The 26,476-nt window shown below is 36.9% G+C and overlaps 1 protein-coding gene across 1 annotated transcript in view; it reads right to left on the reverse strand.

The window, feature by feature from the left end:
• The window catches only part of Cdc73 (cell division cycle 73), a 102,047-nt gene that overhangs the window by 57,414 nt on the left and 18,157 nt on the right, over positions 1–26,476 (reverse strand). The window contains exons 6-10 of the mRNA XM_021165244.2: positions 25,236–25,324; positions 18,986–19,202; positions 12,721–12,819; positions 11,407–11,485; positions 9,108–9,172 (exon numbers count right to left, since the gene is read on the reverse strand). Of these exons, the coding sequence (XP_021020903.1) occupies positions 9,108–9,172; positions 11,407–11,485; positions 12,721–12,819; positions 18,986–19,202; positions 25,236–25,324 (549 nt within the window). The remainder of the gene's footprint in view (positions 1–9,107; positions 9,173–11,406; positions 11,486–12,720; positions 12,820–18,985; positions 19,203–25,235; positions 25,325–26,476) is intronic.

Below are 26,476 nucleotides of genomic sequence, written 5' to 3' on the forward strand. Positions count from 1 at the left end.
AAGGCAAAATAAAGCAAGGGTAAAACAAAACAAAACAAAAAACAAAAAACACAAGTTTAAGGGGATGGAGGGAGACCTATAAAGCTGTTGCTACTATAGAAAATGCTATGCAGAAACATGTTTGAATACAAAAAAAAAAAAACTGCATCAATTTTAGTAATGGCTTCTTAGAGCAATCTGTGAAAATACAAGTCTAATTTTAAAATCCATGTATAAAATATTAATATGTATATTTAATATTAAATATTACTAGGTTAATATTCATGTAATTGCCGGGAAATTTATGAAGTTATATTTCAAAAGCTTAAGAAATATGGGGATTAGAGGATAGCTTAGCAGTTGAGAGCCTATACTGCTCTTAGAGAAAGCCTGGGTTCATTCCCTAACACCCACATGGTAGTTCACAACCATCTTGAAATATAGTTCAAGTGTAGTACTAACAAGCAATATAATACAGATCAGGCTAAAAGTACAGCACATGATATCTTATTATGTGGAAGTAATATTTCTATAGCATATTAAAGTCCTAAATACTATAATTTTCTCAAAAGAAAAAAATATATATAAATAAATGACATTTCTTCTTATACATCTAGGTCCTAAACAGGTGAATAGTAAAATGTACCCTAAGTTATCAATTTATATGGAAACCTCTTTGTAATTTACCTTCTCTGCTATAGTATAAACATCCACAACTATAACAAAAATACTTCATGGATTTGGGGGGGAAATACATTCTCTTAATTTGTAAATAAACTACTCTTGGTAACGCTGAATAAAAACTGTATCATTGAACAAGTAATAGTAAATACATCAACAAGGCTATAACCAATATTGTAAGTAAGTCAAACTGGGAATGCTCAGCATTATGCTCCTTAGCATAAATACGCCTCAACAGCTTCTTAAATCCTAAACAGAACTGTGATATAAATTCTATTACCTTTACTGAAATAAAAACAAAATTCTGTAGCTCAATGGCAGGACTGACTGTAAAGCCTTACATTTCTAGTGTCCCCAAAGTACTTGGCTTCTCTTTAGCCACCTGGCACATGCTTTATTTAAATCAGGGATTTAAAAGCAACTAGGGCTACCATGGTTGACACAATGATTGACAGAAGACAGCTCAGTCCTCTGACAATCTAAAAGAAACAAAGTAGCCATAGGTCAGGCCATTGTGGCTATTCTCTCATGATATTTTATAACTAGTACCATAGAAGAAACATAACATATAGATTGCTTATGATGAGAATTATAAATTGAAGTTACAACAGATTACTATTAACATATATTTGGGACAAATTTTAGACAAAAACAAAAAAAAAAATGCTTGGGCATACGGTTAACAGGATGTATAGCAATGTGCTGGCATTTCAGAACATCAGGCCACTCTAATTCTGAGAAGAAACTCTACTACAGGCAAATAACAAAACAATTGACTCAGTCTTTTATACCTTCCCCTTTTCTATGTTCTTCCTTTCATCCCAGAGCTTTTAATCTTAATTTTTCTTTACTATACCCAATTTATGTTTTCATGCTTTCCTAACACTTTCCTAAGATTCATCTTCAAGTACTACCTCTTCAATGTACCTCTACACATTTGTTCGTTATAATTATATTTTCAAGTCACTCACTCACTCTTTTCCAAAAGATCTAGTTTATCTCTTTTTGTCTCATTATCCATCAGAGTACATGATATATAGGAGGTATCCAAAAGGTTAAGAAAAGGAAGAAAGTCAGCCTGCCTAGTTCAGATAACACAAAAGGAAGATTTCTCTACGTTGGCTGGCCTAAGAACTAGACTCAAATCAAGAACATTACTGCTACTACAGTACTACCAAAACACTGTAAGCAGAAAATAACTAATTAGTCAACAAAGAATAATAAAGGGGATGTTTATAAAAACATAGAAGGTGGGGCAGGAGAGATGGCTCAGCGTTTAAAGGCACTGACTGCTCTTCCGAAGGTTCTGAGTTCAAATCCCAGCAACCACATGGTAGCTCACAACCATCCGTAACAAGATCTGGCGCCCTCTTCTGGAGTGTCTGAAGACAGCTACAGTGTACTTACATATAATAATTAAGTTTAAAAAAAAAAAATAGAAGCTATGTATGTCTATCCACTTTTAAGAATTACAATCTGGATGAGATACTAAATTTTGTATTGCCCTGAAAAATAATGGTATTATTATTCTACCTCCATTTTATATGCTCTGAAAATAGTTCACGATAAAATATTTATTTTAAGAACTTACTATACCCTATATCTACTGGAGTAATCTAAATAAAGAAAAGTAAAACGTTCCCTCAAATATGCACAGTGTCTGCCACCATGCTAGGACATGCCATTAATCCTAACACTAGGGAGACAGAGGCAGGGTCTCTATGAATTTGAAGATAACCTGATATACATTATCAAATTCCAGGACATCCAGGGCTATGTAGAGAGATCCTGTCTCAAACAAACAAAAAAGGAACAAATAGTGGCTAAATAGAACCTTTCTACATACCCTTAAGTAGGTTAGACCAGAGGCAGAGAAATGACTCAAAATCAAATTACCAAATCCCTATGAACAAGAATAAACTCTAAGTACATCTTATTTAAAAAAAGAGAGAAATGAACCTCATTATCTTTTTGTTGTTGTTATTTCTGTTTTTATTTTTTGTTTGTTTTTCTTTTTGTTGATCCTTACTATCTTAATTACCTTAATTACATATAATAGAGAACATTCACAGGTAGCTTTGCCCTTGTTTGGGATGATAGTGACACTGGGGCAGCCGTTTCACTACAGAGCTCCAGCTGGCCTGGAAATTGCTAGATAGACCAGGCTGATCTCCTTGCTTCTGCATCCCAAGCATAAGGAATATACATAGCACTATACGCTCAAATGACTTTTTTCCTAATCGATGAGGGTCCATTCACAAATTACATATACTATAAAAATGTAGGAAGCATAGTAAACTAAAGAGGTTTCAAATTTAAACTTCATAGATGCTACTACTAAAGCAAAACACTAGTGTGTGAAATATAGGAAGACTTTTCTTCAATACGTTTCTACTTCGAACCCTTAACTTTATATAAGTAAATTCTGTGTAATATCAGTTCTTTTTAAGATTATTTCCATAAAAACTACCAGTGAACACTGTTTTCGCCAAATAACCCCACATTTAAAAACATTTATGAGTAAAGCTTCTATAAACATGGTTAAGCATGGGATAGTGTAACAACTTTTGGGTATTTGCCCAGGAGTGGTATAGTTGGGTCCTGGGGTAGAACTATTCTAAATTTTCTGAGAAGCCTCCAGATTGATTTCCAGCATGGCTGTACAAGATTTCAGTCCCACCAGCAATGGAGGAGTGTTTCCCATGCTCCATATCCTCGCCAACATGTGCTGTTGCTTGAGTTTTTATCTTAGCCATTCTGATGGATATAAGATGGAATCGCAGGGTCAGTCTGATTTGCATTTCCCTGATGACTTCTATGGAGGTGACTTTATTTGACACTAGCAGTGGGGAAATGGAACCTGAAGTAGCCACGTGCTGCAGCCAGGCAAGAACTCCCACTGGAGGGAAAAGGATACCAGCCCACTTGAAAAGCTTTCAATCCAAAATGTTCTTATAGATAACAAGAAATACAGGGTCAAAGATGGACCAGAGACTGAGGGAATAGCCAACCAATAACTGGCCCAACTTGATACCCATCCCAAGGGCAAGCGCTAATTCCTGACACCATCAATGATACTCTGTTATGCTTGCAGACAAGAGCCTAGCATAACTTGTCTTTTGAGAGGCTCCACCCAGTAGCTGACAGAAACAGATGCAGAGGCCCACAGCCCAACACTGGACAGAGCTCGGGGAATCTTATAGAAGAGTTGGGGAAGGATCCAGGGTCCTGGAAAGGATAGGAACTCCACAGAAGACCAATAGAGTCAACTAACCTGGACCCTTAGGGGCTCTCAGAGACTGAATCATCAACCAAAGAGCATACACAGGCTGGACCAACCCTCCCCTAACCCTGTACATATGTGAGTCGTCCAACAACTGGAGCAAGGGTTGCCCTTAAAACTGTTGTGTCTGTGGATTCAGTTCCCCAACTGGGCTGCCTCATCGGGAGAGAATGAGTCTAGCTCTGCAGAGACTGGGATGTTCAAGCTTGGGGGCTCCACCCTAACAGGAGAATGAGAGGGGAGATGGGGAAAGGACTGTGTGCGGTAGGGACCAGGAGAAGCAGGGGACATCAACTGAGATGTAAACTAAATAACTAATTGAAAAAATTTTACATTTCTCTACCACAAAAAAACTATTTGATCTAATGTTTCTTAAAACATTAAAGGCCGGGCAGTGGTGGCCCACTCCTTTAATCCAAGCACTTGGGAGGCAATGGCAGGCGGATTTCTGAGTTTGAGGCCATCCCAGTCTACAGAGTGAGTTCCAGGACAGTCACGACTACACAGAGAAACCCTGTCTCGAAAAACCAAAATAAGCAAACAAACAAACAATTCTAGAAACCGATTTGGGGTGGGGGGCTCCATCTAAGTAAGAACTCTGAGGACATTTGTGTACCTTGGGCCTCTGGAACCATTTTAATGTCAAACTAAAAGTACACCTTGACATATCTAAGTCAAAGGTTAACCAGAAGCTAGGTGATGCAACATGTACCTGAACACCAGCTATGTAGACAGCTGAGACAAGAGATCCCTGACCAAGAAACACAAGACTAGTGTGACCTACAAAGAGAGTTTTCCTTTATAAAGTAGTGGCCCATGCCTTTAATCTTAGTCAATAGGCTAATACAGGTGAAAAACTTAAGAGTTTGAGGCTATCCTGGTCCATATAGCAAATTTGAGCCAACCAAGGCTACATACATAGTGAAACCCTGTCTTAAAAAAGCAATACCAAAATACAATTTTTTCAAAAAATGTGATTTCCCACCTCCGGGAAAGAAAAAGTTAACCAGATTTTATCACACAAATTTGTACCTTAAGGGTGTATGCACATGTGCACCTGAGTGCATGTGTACACAGAGACCTCAGATCTCCTGAAGCCGTAGGTGCAAGCTGGTGTGAGCTGCCAAACCTGGGTGATAGAACCAAACCGGGGTCCTCAGGAAAAGCAACAAGTGCCCTTAACCACTGAACCAGCTCTCTATTCCTCAATACCTTACAGTTTATCAAGACATTTGCCATGACTTTTATTTACATGTTTTAGTAACTTAGAGCTAGGACTACTAAAGCACAAGCCTATCTAACACATACAGAAAAAAGACACTATAAAAATTATTAATGTACTAAGTTAGCTGTGTGTCAAGAGAACTCTGTTCAAAGTTACAAAGATCAGTCCTAATCTCAGGAATTACATGAACTAAGCATATCAAACTTTTAAGAATAATATCAGCAAATATGAATCATATACATAGCAGAAAGGAAGTCATATGTGGGCAATGATTCCTTTTACATTTAATATATATATTTGTCTGTCATTATAATATAAAAGAAATTTTCTAAATGCAATAAGGTAAGAAGTTGTTGAAGCTCACAAATAATTTCAAAACAGAAAAAAGAAGGAAAAAATACTAAACTGGAAGAATGAGTTTGAGAAATAACTAAAAATAAACACTTATCTAAACATTACTTGCCTATGTATTTCCTTTCTAGTAAATACTCAATCATCGCATAAAAGTCGAAGATTCAAAGCCAGGCATGGTGGTGAACACCTTTAAGCCCAGAACTTGGGAGGCAGAGGCAGGCAGGTCTCTCTGAGTTCATGGCTAGCCTGGTCTACAAAGCAAGTTCCAGGACAGATGGAGCTACATATTTAGACCATGTCTTGAAAGAACCAACACAGAGAAATCCTGTCTCAAAAACAACAACAACAACAAAAAAAAAAATTAGCAGATTCAAAATATTTACAAAAGCAATAAAACTATTGAACACTTTTAGTCTTTTTGTTACATTCCAAAGCAATCCCTTTTTATTAGTCTCAGTCTCTCTCTCTCTCTCTCTCTCTCTCTCTCTCAAAGCAATCCCTTTTTATTAGTCTCAGTCTCTCTCTCTCTCTCTCTCTCTCTCTCTCTCTCTCTCTCTCTCTCTCTCCCTCTCCCTCCCTCCCTCCCTCTCTCTCTCCCTCTGTAATTATTTTTCAAACTCATATAGCATAAATTTACGTAAAATCACTGTGGGGCAATGAGCTATGCACAGACAGCCTGGTCTCCAGACGAGCTGAGGTCTTGAACCCCAATGGGACCCAGTGGGTGGTAATTTCCACCTACATGGGACAGTAAGCATTCGATCAGGTCTCCTGGACCCCTGGCTCCTGTCGAAGTTACCATCCCCCACAGCCCCCACAGGAGAGGCCTGTGGTTTCCAGTCACATAGACAATGTCCCAAGCTTCTGGCATTCTGGCTAGACGCCGCCCCACAGTTACCTAGCAACAGCAAGATAGCCAAGCCCACTATAAGAGGGGCAGCTTGGCCCCACCTCACTCTCTCTAAGCTTTTACCTCTCTTACTCTCTAGTCTTCCTTCTTCTCTCTCTCCCTTCTCCCATCTCTTCATGTGGCCATGGCCAGTCTCCCTCTCTCTATCTTCTTTCTTTCCCCGTTCTTTTTCTACAATAAAGCTCTAAAACCATAGACTGTCTCTGACCATCAAAGCCCGCGTGCTTGAAAGATGGGATAGGCTTTCTCCTAATGAGAGCAGCGTCTAACCTCCCAACAGAAGGCCTTCCTGCCCTCCAGCTACAGACCTGACCAAGGACTCTTGCCCAAGTAGGAACCATCCAGTCCCCCCTCTCCCCTTATCTCTGAGGCTGAGTGCCGCCCCAGGGCCCCTATTCTGTTCTCTGCTCCTCCACCGTATCCAGCATGGTACGTAACCAGGCTGAGACCCTGGTACCTGGGCTGCCCCTGTCCACCACCTGCCTTGTGGGGTCAGTAGCTTAACACAGCCAGATGCCCAGCTGGGGCCACCCAGCACTGCGTGGAAAGCATCCAGCAGTCCTTCCGCAACCACCCGCCCAGAGCACTGGAACTCTGGCGGAATGTGGACTCTCTCGCACCCCACTCTTTCCCACACACCCATGGCCCCACAATTTATCCTTTAAATTTAGATGCTCTTATAATAAAACAAATACCATGGCACAGAGAGCTATGAAACAATAAGAAGAGAAGAGAAGAGAAGAGAAGAGAAGAGAAGAGAAGAGAGAAAAAAAGAAAAGAAACCTTAACTTCTAATGGTTGGTTACATAAGAATAACTTCAGTTCCCTGGCAATTCACTTTGGGAATCATCAACAGACAAATTCTGTCTCCACAAAAGCAATTAACTAAATCACATAAGAATTTTACTCAAGCCAGGGACAATGGCAATTGCCTTTAGAATCAGCGCTTGGGAGGCAGTGGATCTCTGTGAGTTCAAGGCCAGCCTGGTCTACACAGTGAGTTCCAGACCAGCCAAAACCACATAGTGAGACCTCTTTTAAAAATACAAACAAACAAATAAGCAAACAGAGAATTTAAATTAGACCCTACTACTATGAATTATATTCTGACATCACAAAAGGCCAACGGCATCAGATGACTATATGAAATTTTTACTACTTTTGTCCTTGCTTCACAGTCTGCAAACACTGGCATTAGTATTGTCTACTAAGTTGGGTTTTAATCCTGATGCTCCTTCAGGGAATGATCTATCTCCTGGCAGGAATTGCTCAACTGACCTCAGAAAGCAGGCTTTTTGAAGCAGCTTCACCTGTAGCATTCAGAATTGAACACCTGACACTAGTACTCAATAAACTGTTGAATGAACTTGTAAGCCTATACGCAATTTCAATAATACAATATGAAAACAAATCTGGTACCTTAAAAACAAGTATATTAGCAAAATACTAATTTTTATAGAATCCCAATTTGAAATTTTAAAAAATTGAAACTTTTCCATAAACTTTTATGGCAAATTCTAAGTAAAAAGATTAATCTTAACTATTATTTCCTGTCATGTGAGGTCTGTAAGTCTCTGATGACTCACAAGCAAGAACAAAAATTAGTAACACTCTTAGTTCTGAAGTACAGACACAATGCAGATGCATAGATTTTTAAAGTATAAGGGGTATGCATCAGAATATAAAAATGCAAAATAAAGTTAAAAGTATACCTGACTCAAATCATCCAATACTACCATTTACTAAAAATTAGAAGTGTTAAACACAAGTTGGCCAAGCTATTTCTGAGTAGCTAAAAAAAAAAGAAAAAATTAAAGAGAGCCTATTGTTCCAGCTACTCAGCAAGTTGAGAAAGGAAGTTGGAGCCCAAACCTTCTAAGTCCAAGATAAAAACAATATAGAATGAGTGATAGACCCGGGGGGGGGGGGGGGGGGGGGGGGGCAAATTAGGATACAAGAGCAAGAAAGGAAAGGAAAAGANTGGAGCCCAAACCTTCTAAGTCCAAGATAAAAACAAAAAAAAAAAAGTGATGGGGGGGGGGGGGGGGGGGGGGGGGGGGGGGCGAGTTAGGATACAAGAGCAAGAAAGGAAAGGAAAAGAGAGAAGAAAAGAGAAAGGACTGAGAAGAAAAAAGGAAAGGGGAAGTGAAAGAAAACAAATGAGTTAGCTAAAAAAAGTCTTTGAATCAAAGACTGACTATGTTCATGACTATATAAATACTGGTTCCTTCAAGAGTCTTGATAAGCACTCCATCAAGTACTACAATCTATTTACTTATTTAGCTGATCTGGAGACTGATCCCATGTCATTGAGCAGTCTAAAGGTCTAGTCCCATTCTAATTTTTCCAATGAGAATTAAAGAATACGAATTTAGATTTTTAAAAGATGGCCAGTATAATCTTCAACTCCTCAGTGAATCTAAACATCCCAATGACACAGCATAATCACAGTTGTATATTAGTCAAAACATGTATAAAGTCTGCTCAGATTAGAAAGGGAAAAAAAAAGGCAGAATACTAATGAATGAAATAATATCACACAGAACTACTAGCACTTCAATGGTCATTAAAAATAAATGTTTCAACAACAACAACAACAAAAAGTTAGAGAATAAAAATTTACCATCTGCTACTCACATAAAACACCTAGAACAAACAAAATCTGAATAACTTACCGTTACAGATTTCAGTGTCATGCCATGGTAGGTGCCCATAGTATCGATCTTAAAGCCTTCCGTTTCTACAAAGACAAAGAGTCTACTATGACTTATGTATTTCAAGACAGATTAAAAATTTTTATCACAATTTACATTACACATAACAAAACTGTGAATATACTATACACTTTATCAAATGTTTCTAAAGATTAAAAACTTTAAGGCACTTGCAAAAAGATATTCAATAAATGCCAAGGCATTTACTGCATACAATCTGGTTAAGATTATCTTTCAAATTTTGTTTTAAAACACACACACACCAAGAGACTCAGAATTTAGAGGCAGTAGCTGTGCTTGAAAAAAACAAACAAAAACCAAAAACAAACAAAAACCAGGTAAAATTCCCAGCCCCTACAATCAGCCCATAATGACTGCCTTTAAGTTCAGTTTCAAGGGCTCTGATCCCCTCTTCAGACTCCATGAACACCATGCATATATGTGGTGCACAGATTCACATAAGCAAAACACCCATATACATAAAAATGAAATAAAATAAAAATTGTAAATGCTAAATAAAAAAGCATATAATGCCCTTATTTTTACTACTAGCTACTAAACGGCTGTACCTTTAAAAGCATGTAAAATAGGAAGTTCCTAATTACAAAAACTTTTGCTCCAAAGTTTATTCTATGGGATCCACTGTTATACAATGAGTAGAAACTGCTGCTCTAACACTGAGTTTTTCAAGACACAGTGCAACATTCTCTTCTCTTCTCTTTTCCTCTCTTCTCTGTCTCTGTCTGTCTGTCTGTCTCTTCTAAAAGTAAACGTTTAATTCTATACATACAGAGCAATTTATTTTTCATTCCTGTTTTGGCTCTTGTTATGGTCGATCAACTAATGACACTCAATTTGAGTGTTTGACAATATTTTACCAGTGAAAGAATGATATGTCATTGAAATAAAACATACACTGCTTAAATTTCATCAATGTTATGTGACCATCAGTGAAAAAAATTTAATTGAAAAAATGGTTTCATAGAGAATATATTCTAAACTTCTTATAAAAGATCATATAGCAAGTATTTTTGCAAACTATAGACTACATGCCTTTGTGTCATATATAAGATTTTGCAGTTGTGGTACAGAAACAAGAATCTATGTGTATACTTGGAAGAAGCTGGAGTTGGTCCTTATAGGACTAGATATGCTATGAATATTTTATGTAACTCATTCCTTCCAAAACACCAAAGTGAATAAAAGAATGGATCACTGTCTTTCTGTGGTACCCATTTACCTTTATCTGGTAAGTGAAGTCAACATAAACATTTACTGCATCAAAACAATACCACCTTTTTTAACAGTTGCCCAGAGACTTCAGATGATACAGAAAAAGATAGCAAATGTTCAGTTGTTCCTATCTCAGATCTTCCCAAGGGCAGACAAAATGAGTGAAGATCTCAAGAGAAACTAGTGAAAGCCTCCCGTCACTAACATTCTGCTAATAAAGAAATAGCTCAAAATTGCATTAGCTACGCTGTCAATCAGGCTGTCACAAAGTAATCTCTCACACATTGCTGCTTGGAGCATAACTATGAATGTACACATTCATATTTAACATATGACATTTTCCATCCCAAATTCTTTATTTTCAAAACTAATATCAATAATAGCAAACATTTGTGAGTGGTTTATTATATTATCAAACTTTACACAAGGAACTTCATCTATAGCACAAGGTTTATCCCCAAAGTAACTCTATGAAATAAGTTAACAATACTACTAATAAATATTTAGTTAGAGATGAAATAACAGAATACAGTCGAAATAACAATAAAACCTATGCAAAAATTAACTAAGACACACATAAATCACCTGGCTCCAGAATCAAAGATAGCAACGAGTGGCTAACCAATTCTGTTCTGTAAAGTCCAAGTACTATTTTTAGGTGTTGCAGAACGACCTCTGTCAAAACTATTCATCAGAGCTGTCAGCTACAGATAACACATAAATGAATAAATATGACTAGGTTAAAGCAACAACAACCTTTTATTACAAAAACAGATGACTGAACTAGATTTATACTAAGAAGTTAATTGACAAGCCTTATTCTTTTTGTCTTTATTTTTAAATGTACACTTGAGACACACCAGAAGACAGTATCTGATCCCATTACAGATTGTTGAGCAGTGAGTCAGTGCTCTTAACCGCTGAGCCATCTTCCCAGCCCTGACAAGCCTTATTCTTAAATCTCAGGCTATACTACCACTAAAGTTCAGCATGACCATGATTAGAAGATAGAGGATCAGTAACTTACCTTCTTTGCCTTTGAATCTTTCTTGGTCATATCTGTTGTAAGCAGCTGGAATAGGCTGTTTTGTACGCAATGTAGGATCCTAGAAAAAAAGTTGCCAGTTAATATTTTTACGTATTACTCATTTAACACTCATAATCAAAACCTGATAGGGAACACTTATAAAATAAGTATAATTATCAATATGGCACAGAAGACAGAATATAGTAAGTAGACTACTTGGCCTTTGATGACTAGGAATCAATATTCAATATTATATTTGCTGGCTAAAAATGACCATCCTTCCAGGCAATCCCAGCACTCAGAAGGCAGAGGCAGGTGAATCTCTGTGAGTTCAAGGCCAGTCTGGTCTACAAAACAAGTCTAGGATAGCCAGGACTATGTAGTACACTTGAGTATCTATAAACCCTGTCTCTGAAAATAAAAATGACCATCCTTATACCAAGAATTAAAAAAAAAAAAAAATCAAGTATGCTTCTATAAAAACTGCAGAAATATTATGGTAAGCAGATGCATGTTAATTGCTTAAATGACTGTGAAATAATACTCTCTCACTAACGGTAATCTGAACAAAATTACTTCAGGACAGCCAGGGCTCAGAGTAACCCTGTCTCAGAGGGGAAACAAAGAAAGGGGGCAGGGGGAATTTGTAGTAAGCCAACTAAATTATATCTAAGTATTACCATTAATTCATTATCATTCAACGTTAACCACGAATGACCTCATGAATAAAATTACTAATAACTTTCAAGGCTATGGTTTAGTACTCTCAATTTTTTTCTAAATTCTACATGAAATTGAATCAATATGAATTGTACTTTTTGCCTTTCCTAAGTCTTGAGAAGAGGTAGCAGGACAGCAAACTGGAGGGTATTTCTGAATTTGAATGGAGATTGTATGCCATGAATTTATGGTTTGAAGGGTTCTAAGTGACACCTCACATAGAAAGCCTGCCAGCTATCAGATGAACTAAAGCTGAGGTATAATCAAGGGACCATACAGCAGACATCAAGGAAAATCACACACCAAGATAAATGGTCAACAAAGACATCAAACAAAAAGTCCAATGGTCAACCTAAAATAATTACTTAGAACGCTTTTCCTAATTAACTCCTTTTCGGACTCTCACCCAATATTTCTCAAGAAACCCAAATTACTGCTGAAATAACTTTTAAAAGTGTAGAGGGTCTTTACATCTTTCAAGTATGTTGAAACTTTACAACAGACTGATGTAAAATGTTTAAAATGTAAACATTACAAACTAAAATTTAAACACAAAGGCACTTTTTAAAAACAACAATATAAGCAGATTCTTACCACGGGGGCTGCATTTGGAGCAGGCCGTTGTTCAGGGGCACGCCCTTCTTCTCTGGCTTTTACAGATTGAAGAATTGCAAAAATATTCTTTGAAAAATTCTAAAACATGAAAAGATTCTAATTAAACCCAGCATACATGTGCAAAGGTTTATCCATTTAGTAATTTATATGGAAACTTTCTTCCTACTAAATTTTCCTAATTCATAAAGTACTAGAATTGCTATGGTTTGGAAATTGTATGTCTCCCAAACATCCCAATGCTAGATAGCTGTTCCTAAGCATGGGGATGTGAGGTAGAGGAGCCTTTAAAAAGTGGGGCCCAATGAGGAACAATTGTGTTATTTGGTAGCTGCTATCAGAGAAGATTGATGTACGACTTGATGCTGTAACCAAGAGGTAGAGCTGTCCAATCTTCCAGTTTCAGTCTCCAAAACTTGAACTAAATCAGTATCTTTCCTCCTCACTGCTGATGCTGGGCCCTCACAGAGTCAAGCAGGTGTTCTCCATTACCCCATATCCCCAGCCCCAACCTTTTATGAAGCTCCTACCTTTGAGTATTTGAGTCAAAAGAAAACAAGGTAATACAATGACACATAAAAATAAAGCCAACTACTTTGAGTGTGACTATTAGAAATCATACTTAGAACAATTAAATACAATTTGTATTATTCTGCATCTATTCAAATATGTAACCAAGAAAAAAGCATTTAAATGTAACAGATCTGTTTCAAAGGGAGCTACTAAATACTCAAAGCATTCCTGTGCTATATTCAGATTGCCACAGACTTCCTAAAATGCTAAAAGTTACAGATATCTGTAGGAGCCACTATACATTTTTGAAATCTGAAAAGGTGGGAAACAATCCCAACTAAGCTTGCCCATGAATATCTAACACTGCTGAGTGGGTGACTATTCCTCCTTCCTTCAAGAAATAACCTTCTTTTGGCCCCTGATCCATTGTTCTGCCCTGAGTTTTTACCTTAGATTAACAGTATCTCCCAATGACTAAGAATACTTTGGGACTCTTGCCCCTACCACTGGTTTAAGGAATATGTGAGTATCTACTGTAAACTACCTTAACTGACATGAAAATCCAATGATAACCAAGAACACAGGGTCTTCTCTAGAAATGAAGCATTCTAGGCCAGCAAAGTATAATTCAACGGGGAAAGCACTTGAAGCACAGCCTTTCTCCCTGAGTTCAATCATTAGAACCTATGTAAAGCTATGAGAAAATCAACTCCACAGCATTACCCTTTGACCGCCCCATTTGTACCATTGTAAGACTGTGTGCATGCATGCATGCATGTGGTGTGTGGTTATATGGGTGTGTGTGGGTGTGCGTGTGCACACACGCACGCGCGCGTGCACGCACACACACACAGACATATAAAGATTATTTTAAAAGAAAGAAATCTGGGGGCTGGAGAGAGTACTTTTTGTTCTCCCAGTCACCCCAGGTTCAGTTGCCTCCACCCACATGAAAGCTTACAACCATCCAAAACACCAGTTCCAGGAAATGTGACCTCTTCTGACCGTCATGGACACCAGGCATAGGCATAATATACTAACATACATGAAAAAAAACACCCATACACATAAAGTAAAAATAAGTCTTTGTAAAGAAAGCAACAAATTTGACTCTTTGTTGCACTTTATCATTCCATCTACCTTACTGGTTTTGACTACATCAACCTCATGGCCTGCAGGTACTCTACTACGCTGAAATACACTTTTTCCCCTTTACTTTGGATAAGTTACCGCCACTTGCTAAATACCTACCTTATTCTGCATGTCATTCATCACTCCCTGTACTAAAGTATCATCTCTGTGAGGCTAAGGACCAAAGCATCATCAATCACTGCCTGGTTTATGCATATTAAATATTATGCAAATATTATGTACAGCAAATAAGAAGTTTAAACATAACTCTATACCATTAGTATAATTACTGTATACTAACTAGTTCCTGTTTCTTTACAGCAGCAAATACAGATCTCAGAGCTACTTTGCCATATTGGAAACTACAGAAGACTCTAAAGGTCTTTAAACTGAAGTTCAAATTTATCACACTAAAGATTAAAACTGACAATTTTTTCAATTAGGAATTCCTTTAAAAAAAAAACAAGAAAGAAGCAAGATTCTATGTAAACATAATATGTTTTATAAAAATTATTTCTAAAATGTATCCAGAAAGTAGTAAGACTAAAAAACCTGAAATTTTATTAAGTGTGCTTAATATCTGATTTACTAAATGATATTTCTGATATTTACTTCTACATATCTACTGTGTTATCATGTTTGTTCAAAGATATCAAGAAAATCTTGCCTCAAACAGTACTGGTGGAAGCACTAAGGTAACTTTTCAGACAGCTGATATTCCCTTTTACTATCATACCAAAATAAATGGTTTCCTAAAAGATACTGCAAGTAGAAACTACATCCATAAATACTGTGCATTAATATGTTAAATTTTATCAGTCTATCTGTACTTTAAATGAAATTTTTCATTAACCCATTGATCCTCAGGAAAATACCCATCTCTGGGTTATGCAGTTATATATACGCTCCAGACTAACACATTGTATTATTCAACATTTAAAAATGTCATTTGCTAATGCCTTTTTAAAAAAGATTTATTTATTTATTTTATGTATATGAGCACACTATAGCTGTACAGATGATTGTGAGCGTTCACGTGGTCGTTAGGAATTAAATTTAGGACCTCTGCTTACTCGGGTCGGCCCAGCCACCTCCAGAGGAGGGTGTCAGATCTCATTATGGTGGTTGTGAGCCACCATGTGTCTGCTGGGATCTGAACTCAGAACCTTCAGGAAAGCAGTTAGTGCTCTTACCCACTGAGCCATCTCTCCAGCCCCCGCTAATGCTTTTTACATATTAAATCGGTTAATATTATTTACAAAAGTTTCATCAAAACAGTCTATGATTTAGAAAACTGGAAAAATCATAGCAGAAACTTCCCAAAATTTTAATTTTCTCAGGAAAGTTATATTGGTCAGTTGCATTTCCTGACACTATTTCAAAGAATATCTATAAAATACCTAAGTCTGAAAAACAGACATTTAAATAAAACACAATGGTTTCCTTTTTTTAAATTTTTTAAGTTAATAACCCAAACCACAATACAAATGCTGTTCATAAAAGCAACTACAGATTTTCTTTTTTAGTGTGCAGGACTACTGTTCCATTTAAATTTCATTAGGTATATTCAAAGGTCACTCTTTAATTAAGGTTAAACCTGGTGAACAAAGAACACCATGATTTGCTAGTAATGTTGGGTGACCCTGCCTTGACTCAAGGCAAGTACCAGCAGTATTAGAAGCCATGGTTTCTGCACCATTTTACTGCAAACATCAGCAAATCAGTGCCAAATGCAAATGAAATCTCAGTGCAACTGCTCAAACAAGAAAATCAGATCACTTTTAAGGTGGTTAAACTGAATGAGAGATGTAAACTCTAAAAGAATCGATCCAAATAGCATCATCAAGTCTTGTGTGCAAGAATTACATGTGATTATCTCCTTTGTACAGATCTCTTTATACCAATGATTCAATAATAAATTACTTTGGTCTAAAAATATCCCCCCAAAGCTATATGTTACAAAATGTACTCTTAATACACTATTACTGAAAGGTGGGATTTTTAAGAAGTGACTTTAAAAAATGGATTAAGTGGCGACTAAATGAGGGGCTTAGTGATTTTAAGAGTCATTTTCTGATAAAATAATAATTCAGCCCTCCTTTTCATTCCCTCTCTCTCACCCATGTGATACCTTCCGCCATTTTTGATGCAGTAACAAAGCCCTCATCAGATGCAGTTCCTTGATCTTGGACTTTCCAGCCTCTAGAATGGTGAACCACAGAAATGTCTATTCATTATAAATTATTCAGTCTGTGATACTCTATCATAGCAGCTCAAAACAGAATAAGACCTCTTATTTTAGTGGCACAGAAATTTCTGTTGGTTACAAGTTAGTCTGTGATATTCTGTTTTAGCAGCACAAAACAGAGTAAAACATTTAATATAATGATTGATACTATAAAACAGGTTGCCTTGACTAGGGTATATTAACTGTATAAGAATAATAAAAACTTGAACTTTCTTGCTGCTTAAAATTCAGAAAATAGGCCGGGCGTGGTGGCACACGCCTTTAATCCCAGCACTCGGGAGGCAGAGGCAGGCGGATTTCTGAGTTCGAGGCCAGCCTGGTCTACAAAGTGAGTGCCAGGACAGCCAGGGCTACACAGAGAAACCCTGTCTCGAAAAAAACCAAAAAAAAAAAAAAAAAAAAAAAAAAAAAATTCAGAAAATAAAATTCTGATACTAGGTAATAATTAAAGTAAGTCTCAAGTCTACATTAGGCCAGAGCTGCCAGGCCTAACAACCTGAGCTCAATCCCAGGAATCCACATGGGGAAAGGAAAGAAGTGACTCTCACAAGCTGTCTTCTGACCTCCAAATGTACACATGCACACACATAAATCCCACACTCCACGTTCCATACCCCTTTTAAGTATCTATAGATATTTATAGAGTTTAGCAGATGAAAACTATATATACCTAGAGATAAGCAGTCAAAATGTTTAATTTTGACCTTTAAAAATGTTAACTTTATTTTAAAATGCTAATATTTATAATAGCAAAACTCACTTCTAAACAATAGTTAAATGACTGTTTTTTATAAGATACAGTGGTACCAACATTAAATTATAACACTTAAACTGGTACAATCCTGCCACCTAGAGTTGACAGAAAAAAAGCTTCTATCAGCAATTTAAAATTTTAATATTTTAGATTTAAAAAACCCTGTAAGTTTCAAACTAAGTTAAAATGAATTTAAAAAAAAAAAAAAAAAAAGCCAAGCATAATGACACATGCCTTCCATCCCAGCACTCAAGGGGCAGAAGACGAGGCCAAGGCTGAGGCTGAGGCAGGTGGATTTTTTCTGAGATGGAGGCCAGCCTAGTCTACACAGCAGGTTACAGGACAGCCAGGACTACACAGTACAACCTTGTCTCAAAAAACAACACAAAATCAAAAAAGAAACTAGTAACTCACAGTGTTAATCAAGTATTAGCCAATTACACAATGAAAATAATAACACCATTTAACTATTGGTAACAAAAAATTGAAAAGTGAAAGTTTTAGTTATAGCCTCACATTTCTTTGTAGTTTTAAGCTCTGGAAAATGGTTGTTTTTTACTTTTCTGGATGTGTATGAGGACACGTGCAGCACAGTGCAAGCATAGAACTAAGAGAACAACAATGTGGAGTCAGTTCTCTCCATACACAGGTTCCAGGAATCAAATGCACGGTACAAGTTCGCATGGATCCGTAAAACAGTTCCTTTCTGTCTAGAGTAAACTTACGTTATTTCTACTCTTGTATGCACACACGTGCATGGTATGTATGTGGAGACACACATGCCACGCCGGGTGTGGAGAGCAGAGGGCAACTTTGTGGAATTTGTTTTTTCATCTTTGCATGGCTCTGGAGTCTTAACTCAGGTTGCCGGACTTACAGAACAAGGGCCTTTACCAGCCGAGTCATCTCTGTGGCCAACGGAGAATGCTTAAGATGTACGACAAATCAAAATATGAAATGAATAGAAATAACTATTTTCCTTACATCCCTTTTCTACTAATTTTATTCCTAGCAAAATGATACAGTAAGTTAGAAGGTAAAATCCCAATATTATTCTACAATCAAAACCACTGTACATAGCAGGCGAAGGCAGGTCCAAGCCACTAAAAAAAAGACTCTACCTCAAAAAAACCCAGAGGGTCTTTAAACAAAGTCTTTCCAAAATTAGGGTGAGTTTCACAGTAATTTTACACAAATGTCTCTATCAAACCACCATTTTAGCAACTATGCATCAATGGAGAATTAATGTCCAAGAATACTTAAGAGGAAAGCCCACCAACAGAGAGAAGAAATATGTTCACACAACAGAACTGATGCTGTTGACATATTAAAGCATCTAGCACATGGCGTGTGCACACTCGCAGTACACACATGGAGATTAGAGGAGAACTGTGGTGAATGAATGTTCTCCTTCCACCTTCACAGTTTGAATAAGCCTCAAATTGACAGACTCCCCATTTAAATTCTTAATTTGCTCGGAACAAAAGTTTCAAAGAATTAGTCCTTAGGTGTTCAAACATAAATAAATAAAACTTAAAACAAAACCTATAAGTTTCAAACAATCCTATAGCACTCCAAAGTGAGTAAAATATTTTAATTACCTTTCCTGTGCTCTGTAAAATAGTTGTTCTTGTCCTCCACACTCTCTCTCTGCTGACAATATCTCTGGTCACATCTACCTCAGCATCCACAAAACTCCTCTGTTTAAGGGCAGTTATATCATCATCTAGATCAGTCTTGATAGTAGATCTTTTCTTAGCCATAATTTTGGCTTTGATTGCAGCAATTTTTTCCACTGACATGGCTTCAGACAAAGACCTAAAAATAATTTATTTTTTAAATTTCACAGCAAAGATGCTTTCAGTACAACATATACATTGTGGCACTTAAATTGACTGGGAGGAAAAACAAAACCACTGCACATGGCAATAAGCTTTTCTATAAAATTGTATATTTGTTATTTGTTATTTTATGGTGACATGGGACTTTTACATGTAACAACTCATACAGATAATACTCTAAAAACAAGTTAATAGTTTCCTTACTTACGTTGAGTATGAGTGCTTTACCCACATGTGTGTCATTTGTATGTCTGGTGCTCAAGAAAGTCAAAAGAAGGCATCAAATTCCCTGAAACTAAACCTACAGGCAGTTGTAGGCCACAATGTTTCAGCTAACAATCAAACCAGAATCCTCTGGAAGAATGGCCAGTACTCTTAACCACTGAACCATCTCTCTGGCCTTGAATTAGTCATTTCCTTAAAATTAAAAACAATTATAGGAACAACAATTATAAAATACCTTGCTTTTTTAAAAAAATCTCCCCAGTAGAGCAGAACTAAATAAATAGTAAGGGGTCTTCTGCTTCTGTGCCCTGAGTCTTTACCACTGTATCTACAGCTATAACTCTCTGTATATGAAAATTATACACACGCACATAGGCCACCCTGGAGTGGGATTAAAACATCATTCTGCTAAAAGAAAAAAACCTCAAAGCTTGGGTTTTTCCATGAAATATATTTCAAGGTTTTAAAATCATAAGCCACATATACAACAGACTACAGAATCAAAAGAAACTTTATATGGCACAATCATTCTTTTAATTTCTAGAAGACAAAGCCGTGCTTAATTAAAACTTCATTATAAGAAATTGCAAGTAAAAAAAAATCACATACTGAAATAAATGTATTTGAACAGCTTTTATGTCTTCAATTTACTTGATTCTCAAATAGGCAAAAAGCATAGAGAAATATGCTTTCACAATAAAAGACTTTAAATATTAAAAGTAGACTTCATAAAATGATCATCATATGTACAGCCCTATTTTAAAAATACCTTTATCAACAATGACACAAATAATAATTGTAGTACACAATAATGAAAAGCACACTTCTTACTGCTGTCAATTTCCTGGTGTGCTAAGAGATTTAGAGACAATAAATCAGCATCCCAGGGCTGGAGGGGATGGTTCAGAGATTAAGAGAATTTGCTGCTTTTACAAGGTCCCTGGGTCAGTTCCCAGCACCAACTTGGTAGCTCACAACCATCCATAAATCAATTTCCAGAGATCATGATGCCTTCTTCTGATCTCTGTGAACACCAGGCACATGGTACACAGAAATACATGTAGGCAAAATAATCATACACATAAAAAGTAAAATAAAGCAATCTAAAACTTAAAAAAAAAAGTAGCCCAGGAATCGTCAGTCTTCAAAATTATATTATTTTAAATATATCCATATCAATCTTAATAACAACTCTCTAACAGGAGCAGCAAAAACATCTTGTCTAAAGAATAAAATGTATTAGGTTTAATAGAAGGAAGGAAGGAAGGAAGGAAGGAAGGAAGGAAGAAGGAAGGGGAAGGGAGGGAAGGGAAGGAGGGAGAAAGGAAGGAAAAGAGAAAGAGAAAGAGGGGAGAGGAAGAGAGGGAAAGAAAAAATAAATTCAATGAAAAATATAATTTAAAATTCTGGTCTCACCGTAAAGAACAGCCTTTTATGGAATCACATGAGGAAACCACCCAATTAAGCACTTAATCTGCATTGAAGTGTGTGTGTTTTAATAACATGGAATAAAAAAAAAAATTTAACAGTAGTTGAGTACTGACACCGCAGGTCAGTAGTTCTGTCTTTGCCTAGCACATAGAAGATCATATGTTTAACTGAGACCCATAAAAATGTAGAACCCAGGCCAGCAATCCTGGGTCATGGGAACTCTGCCAGCACAGGTAAGGGTCAAGACCTTGCAGCAGCAGCTAACTACACAATAGAAGAATCACTAACAGAGGGTGACAAGAGGCAAGACGATGGAAGAATATATGCTAGTCTGCCACCTGAAATGTCAGTAGAGTGAGCAAACAAGGACAGTACAAAGTTAGGCACTTGCTCATCAATTTTGAGGCTCCAGTAGCATTGTAACAGCACAAATATTTCCCAAGAAATTCTAAATACTGTCACTCCTACATCTTGTTCTTCTACTCAGATCTTAATTAGTATACCATAGATGCAAATTAAATGTTGTAATTAAAAGAAAAACTGATTAGACATGCAAGCTGTCCGGTGAACTTTTTTCAGTCTGCCTGTGTTAAACACAGGTTAACACAGAATACCGAAGTCCTGTCTTCTTACTTGCATTTTAAAAATACTTTTTATATAACAAAATTCTTACTTGATTTGTGATGTTACCGGATATTATAAATGAATTACCTAAGGTAAAATATTTGCTATCTTTTTCTCCTACTTTGCATTGATCTCTGGCTGTGAAATTACTAAGTGGATCCTTACTTCTATCTCACTGGGTTTTTTTTTACTATTTGTTTTCCTGACTTTATTTGAATGTCCAAGAATTGCTTTTATTAAGAAAAATGTTCACAATATTTAAAAATAAACTATTCTAATTTGGATGCTACATGAATATGTTGATTAAATTCTCATTTGCTTTAATCAAATCTGTAACTACAAATACTTCATAGCCGCTGAATCTTGTTTTACCTGCATGTAATCTTAGTACTGCAGTGCATTAATTTGTGTTTTCAAGAACTTGTAATTATAATTAGTGACATATCTGCACAGCTCTTTAATAGCCAGTAGAATCCATACACATTTATTGCTACCATGTAAATTACTTGCTTTATTAATGTATTTTAACAATTAAACATTTTGTTCCTTCTTTAGGAAAGTGAGAGTGCCTTAAAACCTGTAGACAAAAGTATTATTTCAGTTACAAAATGAAAACCTTGAAACTCTCTTACAGAATCCCTGGAGGTTTAAAAACAGTATGCAAATTTTTATCTGATAAGCATAAAACCATTTTATAGCAGATATTCAATATGTAGCTGACACCCACCTCTCCTGAACATACCCTGCAACAATCCCCTAAAATCTAAAGCATGTAAGCATGTTTTTAGACAAATTCAAATTGGTTTTATAACATTTATTTTGCGTGAACACATGCACGCAGGAAAACGCAGCACAACACATGCCCTGTGTAGAAATAAGAGGACAAGTTGCAGGAGCCGGTTCTCTCTCTCTGCCATGTGGGTATGGATAGCAAACTCATGTCACTGCTTGAGCCTGGCAGCATGGCCTTTACCCAGTGAGCAATCTGGCTGGCTCTCAAGCTGGCACTGGACTTTCAATTAGTAGACTTCTACTTCCAGCCAACATGAAGTGATAGTGACTAGATTAGCTCATCTACCAGAAAATGATTTGCTAAAATACACAAAATAATGGTTTGCCAGATATTAGGTATAAAACATTGAACAACAGTGATTCTCTGACAAATTAACCAACAAAGTAATTCCTATAACTTCCCTGTTTACCGCCTTCACAATTTCCAAATAAGTCATAAAATGAACCCAGGCAGAACTTAGTAAGACCAAAGTCTTTACATGATTCAGAATACTGAGCAAGCTGCATAAAGATACTATCATAGAATGATAACAGACAGGCTTAATGAAGGACTATCTAAACCTGGAAATAGCCATGACCCAAGTAGTTTAAGCTGGTAATACAAAGTTGGTGTTCCCAGCAGACAAAACAGAAAATATCCATGAGAAGTTCAAATAATTACGATAATTAATCGTTGACCAATGTAAAGTTCCCAAAGAAAGTCATTCCTAAAGATTTTACTAGGATGGCTGGCTGAGTAATTTGAAATTCCTGGAAAGTTAGAATGTTACAAATCCATAGTCAAATTATGGGACAGCCCAGGTGGTGGTGCTACATGCCTTTAATCCCACTCAGAAGGCAGAAGCAGTCAGATCTCTGTGAGCTCAATGACAGGCTGACCTTCAAAGTAATTTTCAGGACAGCCAGAACTGTCTTTACAGAGAAACCCAGTCTCAAAAAACCAAAAAGGAAAAAGAAAAAAAGAAATTGTGGAACAGGAAAGAGGAGACTCTAAAGGGCCAAGAGAAAGAAAAACAGCTGTGTGGGCTGGTCAGCACTCACAAGTATAATGTCACAAGGTAAGTCCCACTGTTCCTTCCTCACCAGATGTTACAGACACATAAGCCCAGAAGCAACATCAACTACAACCTCTGACACTCTGAGACAAAATAAATCTTTTATATTTCTCAAGTACTCATCACTACAGTCTAACCGAGAAAATTAGTGGGAAGTGTACAGACACTAGTGCAATTACTTACTATTCCATTTATGAGCTTCAGGAACTAGTTTGTGAAGTTTGGAGAGATGGAGTGGATAAATCCTAAATACTATATAGGCAGAGCTTAATTCTTGTGGAAACTCAGAAGGCCAAAATGCTCTAAGACTGAAGCTAACTAATTATGAGGCTTAATATGAGAGTGAGGACTCTATTAGCACTTACATAGACATAGCACTTACATAGACATCACTGTTGTGAAGTATTTTCATATTTTTGTCCATGCTCCCAGACTTTAAGTGGAGCTAAATTTAAAAGTAATAGTTAAGGCAGAGGAAACATCAAGGCAGCTCAGAATGGATACTACTAGCTGATTTAGCCAAATTTATTGTAATAAATGTAAGCAAAAAAAAAAAAATCAGGGAAGGTCTGGAAAATGCAATACTAGAAAATAAATTCACATTATGACAGAGTAAAGTATAGCTGTTGATGCAATTAGGGCCATGATTTTGTTTTCGTTAAAGCCCAGTACTTTGCATCAAAACAGGAAAGATACTGTTAGAGTTATCTCAGGAATGAGCTAGACTCTACTGCAAACTAAGGGGACAAAGATTTTACTTAACTCAGTTGAAAGACTGAGATGTCAAGAGAGCATAGAACAAAAGCCACAGCAAGTTAAAGGCAAAAACATAGAGCTGGTCTAAGGGAGAAGTCATGTGGCCTGTAATAAGCCAGGCCACGAGGATGGGACTGCTCAAGCCCACTGAAGCACACATAACATATCATCACATGAACGTCACTATTGGTGGACATGAATTTATAGGATTTAACATTTGCCCTCTTGTTTCTTTGTTCCCATTCTTTCCTATTCTTCCTCTCTTCATTTTGTAATAAGAATGCTTACTCTGCATTATTGTATGTTACAAGTATGCAGCATTACTAAAATTTACAGGAACTCATAGCTAAGAGATTTCCACTTCAGAAGAAACCTTAAGCATAACCTTCTGAATAATGTGGGAACTGTTATTCAGGGAAACTTCAGGGTCTTAGAGACTATAAAAAAATAAAGTAAATACAGTTTGCATTATGAGGCAAGCATAAGTCCTTAGGAGCCACAGATATAATGTAGCATTTGGGTAGATGGTATATTAAAGGCCTGGTCCCCAACTGATGATGCTACTTTAGAAGTTTCTGAAAACTTTAGGAGGTTGCACGTAGCAAACAAGTGGTTTACTTGGGTTAAGTCCTTGAAGTTATCGATTCCCTGGTCCTTCTAGTTTGCATAAGCACAGCCCACCCCCTGCCCCCAGCCACCAACCTGTTTGCTACATACCATTTGAGGTTATGACAATGGTCCCTCTACATATTCTGCCTTACCACACATGAGTCTGAGAGTAGAACCATGTACCTCTAAACTAAAAATAAGTCAAAATAAATATCCACGTCTAACTTAGTCTCATACTTGACAAAAACAGTAAGTAGTCTAGAATAGATTCTTATACTATAGGTTATAAGCAAATACCATGCCATTTTACTCAAGGGTCTTGAGTACTTCTGGGTATTAATATCTGTGGAGAGAACTAATCCCAATAAATTCCAAGGGACAACTGCATTCTTCTATACTTAGTGACAGGAGCATACAATGAATAAAGATGCAAATGTAAATTGTGAGTAGTGTCTAAACACCCCATTTTCTACATACCTTTACATAAAATCTATACTACCTATTTAAGAAACTTTTACCTAATCTGTTCAGTCTGCACGATCCCTTCTTTATGGCCTTCCAAACGAGCTGCCAATCTCTCTTTATCAAGGCGCACACACTCTTCATCCTAAAAATAATCAATGATTAGTAACATTTTTAAGTTTAGTTACCTTATACATGGAAAAATCACTATACAAAACTTCCTATCAGCCGGGCAGTGGTGGTGCATGCCTTTGATCCCAGCACTTGGGAGGCAGAGGCAGGCAGATTATTTCTGAGTTTGAGGCCAGCCTGGTCTACAAAGTAAGTTCCAGGACAGCCTGGCTGTCCTGGAAACCCTGTCTTGAAAAACCCAAAAAACAAAACAAAACAACAACAACAAAAAAACTTCCTAGCAAAACTACCACAGGCCAGTTCCATGTAATATTGTACTTAAGTCACCTTTTACTTAGAGACAAGTGTATATTGGATCATTTAAGTCCGGAAGGGATTTCTGAGGTTCCTTGACTTACAATGGAGCTAAGTTCTAATAAACCACATGTGCTGGTGACTTATATGCCAACCTGACACTGGCTTGAGTCACTTGAGAAGAAAGAACCCTAGATGAGAAAATGCCTCCATATAAGACTGGCCTATATGCAAGCCTATAGGACATTTTCTTAATTAGTGATTGATGAAAGAAGGCCCAGCCTATTTTAGGTGATACCATCCCTGAGCTGGTGGTCCTGGGTTCTATGATAAAGCAAGCTGAATAAGCCATGGGGAGCCAGAAAGTAAACAGCACCCCTCCGTAACCTCTGCTTCAGATCCTGACTCCAGGTTACTGTCCTGATTGAGTTCCTGCCCTGACTTCCCTCAGTGATGGACTGTGGATGTGGAAGTATAAGCCAAATAAACCCTCTCTTCCCCAGTTGCTTTTGGTTATGGTGTTTCATCACAGCAACAGGAACTTAAATTAAAATATCACAGCAAATTTAAAACATTAAGCCAAAAATGTATTTTACACATCTACCTACTAAATATCATGGCTTGTTTACTTGAACATATACACTAGCCTCCATATAATACAAAGTGTGTATAAAGTGTTGGGCATCTCATATTTTTTGACTACTGTGATAAAAATAAAGTAATTCTTCTAAACATATGTATTGTTTTTACATCACCAAAAAGCTTAGAAAAAAAAAAATTACTGAAAAATCATCTTTAAGTTTACAATGTGGTGCCCAGACACCTATTTCTGTGCTCTCCCAACTACTACTATTTTCATTAAAAAAAATAT

This window comes from Mus caroli, chromosome 1 (assembly GCF_900094665.2).
Source record: "Mus caroli chromosome 1, CAROLI_EIJ_v1.1, whole genome shotgun sequence".
Classification (NCBI taxonomy): Eukaryota; Metazoa; Chordata; class Mammalia; order Rodentia; family Muridae; genus Mus; species Mus caroli.